The sequence below is a fragment of the Gossypium arboreum genome, chromosome 1 (assembly GCF_025698485.1).
Source record: "Gossypium arboreum isolate Shixiya-1 chromosome 1, ASM2569848v2, whole genome shotgun sequence".
Lineage (NCBI taxonomy): Eukaryota > Viridiplantae > Streptophyta > Magnoliopsida > Malvales > Malvaceae > Gossypium > Gossypium arboreum.
In genome coordinates, this window is record NC_069070.1 from 15,981,142 (window position 1) to 15,987,062 (window position 5,921).

Sequence of the window (5,921 nt, forward strand, 5' to 3'; positions counted from 1 at the left end):
AAGGTGACCAGTTTCCTCCTAGAAAAGAAGTTGGCTTCATATCTAACCATACTATAGATGATGACCGCAAAACTTAAAACACTTTCCATGCTATTTCTAAACCCAGACCCTTCTTTAATAGATGGCATCAATGGGTACGGCATATCATGTTTAACTGCTAATTAAACTCCAGACATAGTATTTTCCCAATAATTACAATGTGGCAAAACGTTTGGAAAATGTTAAGATGAATGATATTAGCATCATTGAACCTAGCAATTTCAACTGAAACAACAAATCAACAATCACACCCTTAAAGTTACAGCATTTTTTCCCTAATATTTCACCATGAACATTATTTCCTACACACCAAAACTAATAGCAAATACTAAAAAGTAGTAATGCATTTTAAATATTAGCATTTAACTTTCAAAATTATAATAAATAGGACTGGCATATCATTGATAGATCATAATTCAATGATAAAACTGCAAAACATAAAACATTAACCATGGCAATAGCTTCCTCTACATCATCCTTGTTTCTTCCAGCTACGTGTCCTTTTAAAGATTCGAGTGCATCTCTAAGCTTCTTTAAAAGGACATGTTTCTCCAGTGATGCTGCCTCTCTGAGTCTAGCCTGAATCCAATAAATGACTATAGTTTGGTCACATGACAATCTGTAGGGATTAAAAATTAATAATAGTCCCAATGTTTCTCAATTGTTAACAGAAATAGCAGACGAAAAGAGAAGAATGACTCGCATGAACAGACTTCGCAGAGAGCAACCTAGTTCTTCAAGCCAGTGATAATCCAAGGAGCATAAACAAATCATAACCTATAAACCAAAATTTATCAATCAACTGATCGCTTAATGCCACTCAAGCAGAACATTGAGCTAACCTTTTAGCATTAGATTTAAACACAAACCAACTTATAAGTAGTCTCAAACAACCTATCTTCAATTCTTTAGATTCTTCATAAGGCACAAATAAGTCAATTTAAAGGTAGAAAACTTATACAAATGTCTTTAGCAATCTATCTAAGAAAACTGCAACAACTAAATTAACTTTGAAAGGAGAAAATAAAACAAACGGTACACTATCTGTAGGCAGAAGGAAAAAAAAATATAGCTTTGTCCATGTCAAACACTACCAAAAAGAAAAGAAAGAATCAAAATGTACAAGGAATGCTCTGGCACACATTAATAAAATGCTCACCAAGACTAAATCTCATGACTCAACAAGAAAGAAAGCCGCCTATGTTGAAGGTAAGCCATTTGCTGGTAAAGGATTCTTAAGGGATAGCAAAAATAGGCTAGCAAAAATATGTTCAAGAACTTCACATTCAGAACATCCTCACATGAAATATAAGAGGATTCAACTGTCCTCTTAAGCAAAAACAAGTAGTCAGTAGATTGCCATAGCTTGCATCATAGAGAATCAAAATAAGTTCAAAATGAAGAGTTAAAATTTACGTCAGAACACGAATTCCATGTTTCGAATACTTCTCCTGTTAAAACCATGGGTGGGATCAAAAATGGCAAACCAACGACGGTGGAGCAAAACAGCATTTCCATCTAACGTCACCATAAAAAATGTATAGCATTAAACGCACTACTTTTTTCACATGTTTAAACCATCATCAGCAAAAAATCACCTGTGTTGTTTCAAGGTTCATGTTGAAGATAACTTCTTGCAAATTACCCAGAAAAGAATCCATTACAAGAGCACCAATCACCATTATTACACCAATTACACTGAAGCTTGGTGAAGTTTGTGCATCAGCTAAGGTGAAAAGGATCAAACCCAGTACTAAAAGTATTGCAGAAACATATTCGTGTGCTGGGTATTTTCGTCTCAAACCAAGTATGAAGGCACCCATTACTATCACTGGAAGAACCTAAAGATATCCATAATGAAGCTTTAAAAAAATAAACGCAAAAACAAGAACAATGTTGTGAAGAGTGAAAATTTTCAACTTTGGGGGTTTACTTTGGTGGATTTAAACATGAGCTGTGCTGGGTAATTGAAGAAAGCTAAAGATCCTTTTGTGAGGTCGTGAGAGCCCATGAGAACAGCAGGGAGTTTCACATAAGTCTTCCATGGGTTCACCATTTTCTTCGGACTGAAACCTTGAAGGTAAATCAGAAAAAGGTAGACGAACCCTTGGACAAATGTGAAGTACCAGCCATAGCTGAACACAAAAAATTAATATAAAAAAATTGAAAATAATTAACAAAATAAAAACTACAGCAGTTACCTGAACTGGAGTCTATTGTATACATATTCCTGAAAAGCAGCAAATATCAAAAAAATAAAATTCTTAAAATGATGCATTTAAACTTTGTTTGGTTGCCGAGAAAATGGAAAAAGAAAAGAAAAAGAAAAACCTCGGAAATGCCATTGACAAGGCAACCAAAGAAGAACCCAGAAGAGCAAATGAGAAACTGCTTCCATTTAGGTCTATCAGAAAGCGAAATCCCAAACAAAAAACGAGCACATAAACAAAACAATAAAAATCAAACAATCAACAAAACCCTAGCATAAGCATTGGCTCTTTCTTCTCAGCCGAATCTCGACCAGATTTCCTAGAACTCCCCTTTCTACTACTACCTTTGAAGAAATGAAAAGGAAAAAGAAGTGTGATTGGTGTAGGTGTATTGACTTGTGTTGCAGGAAATGGGAAATTTGGGGGCAAATTTTGAGAGTTATTTGGGGGATTTAGGGAGCGACGAAGATGAGAAGAAGAGGGAGTAATGAGCGGGTAACAAAAAAGGGAGAAATGGGAAATTTGGGTAACAAATTTTGTGGCATTTTACCTAAAAAACGCCACTATTGTTTAATTTTAATTTTTTTATTTTTTTATATTTTTTTTTCTATTTTTTATTTTTTCTTTCAAATTTTTTATGCTGAGATTATCATTTTTAATTTTTTAATTTTGAATATTAAACTTTTTAACTGAAATATGAACTAAAATATTAAATATTAAATATTAAATATTTAAGTTTTTATTTTTATTTTAAATTTTAAATTTTTTTTGAAGATTTTATAATTTTTAAATTAAGAGAAATAAAATAGAATCGATGAATTAAAAAATACAAAATTTTGATTTAATCCTTTAAAATTATAAAGATATAGGCTATTAAATGGTGAAATAGCATTTGTACTATTATAAAAGTATAAAATTTAATTTCGCCACCCAAAAAAAAAAATCTAACTTTGCACCTGCTTTGAATTGTCTTGACAATATTTGCAAGTTTCAAAAGTCACCATCAAGAATTTTATTTTTCACTTGGACTAAATTAAAATTGTAACCAAGTTGTCAATGTACCTTCGTTTTCTAAAAGGATCAAGTTATGTTATAGTTCAATTCTTTTTAAAATTTTCAATTTAATCCTACACTTAAGAGTGATACAACAATTTAAGTTCAGATAACAAAATTAAAATTAAAACTTTATGATTATAACCAAAATAGCAATTAATTTTTATATAAACTTTTAAATTAATTTTTATATAAACTTTTAATAAATATATGAGTTAAATAATATCTTTTCGCATAAGAGTGTTAAATCTTAAAAAGAAAAAGTAATTCTCTTAACATACTTTAACAAATTGAATACTAAACCACTTAATCATAAAAGATAAAATATGAGATAAGTATTTGTACTTTTCAGTAAAATTAAAATTTAATCATTATATTTCTATTCTTAAGAATTTAATTCCTCCATGTTTCAAATTTCTGAATTTAAGTTTAATTGTTAAAATTACTTTATTATTATTATTAAATTAGTTAGGGATTTAGGATGTCGAATTTGGGAATGGGTGATAATATTTTAGGGATTTAGGATAAGGAAGAAAGGGGAAATAGAACTGGGGAAAAACGGGGAAAATGTTAAGTGTATCAAATGTGGGTAAAAAATAAGACAGCTAAACGACGAAGTTTTGAACAAAATAATTTAACATTAGCAGCGTTTATAACCTGGCGCCACTAAAAATGCACCAATTGCAGCATTTAGGGTTTTAGGGGTTATAGTTTAGTGTTTATGACTTGTTAGGGTTTAGGGGTTTACTATTTAAAGGGTTATAGATTAATGTTTTATTTTTCTTTGGGGTTTAGGATTTTAGGTGTTATATAACTTTTAGTGGCGTTTTACCAAAAGCACCGCTAATGCTCTGGTCTTTAGCAGCGTTTTACCAAAAGCGCCGCTAATGCTCTGTTTTTAGCGGCATTTTAACAAAAAAGCCGCTATTCCTCAGTTTTTAGCGGCGTTTTTGTTAAAACGCTGCTATTGCTCTATGTTTTACAATTTTTGCGGTGTTTTTTGATAAAACGCTACTAAAAACGCCGCTAAAGCCCTATTTTTAGTTAAGGAAATAGAAACATAATTGCATTAGATGTAAATGAAGTGGCAATTATGATGCTCGTGCTAGCGATAACAAAACATAACATGACAACCATATAAGATTTGTTATTCATGAAAATGGTAAAAAGGTTAGTCAAATTCAGACTTATCGAAGGGGGTTGTTCACGACGGAATCATTTTTCTTTTAAAAGGTTTTGAAATGTAATCTTTTGAATAATTGAACTAGGTCCAAATTAACTGTCCAACAAACAATACTTCAAAATTTCATTCCAAAACAACAGAATCCATAATCAACAAAACTCTAACATGGTATTTTAATATTTATTAATGACAAAGAAGGTAAACAAGTTAAGAAAAAGGAAACAAATTCAAGTTAATGCTCAATAAATATTTCAATCTCAAAGTTTCTGCTTTACTTAATTTTTAAATATTTTATATTGAAAGTGAGATGAAATTCTTAGGGGTTGAATTTAAATTTACATATTTCATACATCTAAAATTTAGGTAATTCTTCGTGTAATAGATGTTAGACAATTGTGTGTGTTTAAGCTCTTAGACCTTCCACTCTGGTCATCATAATATTTAAATATAAAAATGTAATTAATAAGTGTTGGGTAAAACAGTAAGATATATTATAATATTAAAAAGAGAATATATATTTAAATTTTAGAGACAATTTTATTGGGAGGGATAGTCACGAACTCCAAATTTAAATTGTAAAATAAACATTGAAGAGACCACAAAAATAAAAATAAATTTGACTTGCACCATGATATAAAATCTATTTCATCTTCTTATATTATATTTAAAGGTTGACTGATTTGATGTCATCTATTAATCGAGTCCTAGTTCAGTTATCAGTTAACAAAAACCCTTCATTTTATGAAATAATAAACATTATTATGAGAGTAAATTTGTCATTTTAAATCATGTGAAATCTAGAAAGATACACTTTATGAGATTTAAACACAAAACATTTTCAATATTTTAACTTTACTAGTTCAATCAAAACCTTATTTAGTTATATATTAATTTTAATAATAATATTTGTTAAATAAAATGCATCATGATATATAATTTTAATTAAAAATTAGAGATATCTTCAAAAGGGTTAATGCAAATTTTAGCCCTTGAACTTGATAACTAGATCTACTTTACTACTTGTATTTTTTTGTCCACTTTGATATTTGAACTTAGGTCTATTTTGATTCCTAAATTTGGAATAATGTAAAAGTTTGATGATATGACACTTTGAGATTGTGCCATTGTTAGAGTTGTGTGACCCGAGTCCCGTTTGGCCCGCCCTGAAAAGTTCGAGATGCAACTCACTTGTTAAAGAAATAAAATAGATAGGCAAATTTTAGGATATGTGGATGCCAAGGTTTGAGGGCTAAAAATCTACGGACTTTTTTTTTTTTGAATTACAATAACAAGGCAAAGCCCGAACAACAAACACGACTAGTGAGACTCGAACCCAGGCAACACCTAGGGTGATGAACACCCTTGACCATCAAGCCATCACATGGGATTAAAAAAAAGGATTGTTTAACCCTTAAAAACAGAGCATAGCCAAAAAC

General features: G+C 30.4%; 1 protein-coding gene across 5 annotated transcripts; it reads right to left on the reverse strand.

Moving 5' to 3' along the window:
- Positions 1-210: 210 nt before the first annotated feature.
- On the reverse strand, positions 211-2,792 carry LOC108481056 (UDP-galactose/UDP-glucose transporter 4-like). Of its 5 annotated transcripts, XM_053027572.1 has the most exons (7): positions 2,371-2,792; positions 2,241-2,269; positions 1,973-2,174; positions 1,638-1,880; positions 1,456-1,557; positions 743-816; positions 415-618 (listed from the first exon to the last, which is right to left on the reverse strand). In XM_053027572.1, the coding sequence occupies exons 3-7, from the start codon at positions 2,093-2,095 to the stop codon at positions 573-575; spliced, it is 588 nt and encodes a 195-aa protein (XP_052883532.1). In that variant the 5' UTR covers positions 2,096-2,174; positions 2,241-2,269; positions 2,371-2,792; the 3' UTR covers positions 415-572. The 5 variants fall into 5 exon arrangements, with proteins under 5 accessions (XP_017639720.2, XP_052883534.1, XP_052883536.1 ...); XM_017784231.2 differs by lacking the exon at positions 743-816 and having other exon boundaries at positions 211-618; XM_053027578.1 differs by lacking the exon at positions 1,456-1,557.
- Between the last annotated feature and the right edge of the window lie 3,129 nt (positions 2,793-5,921).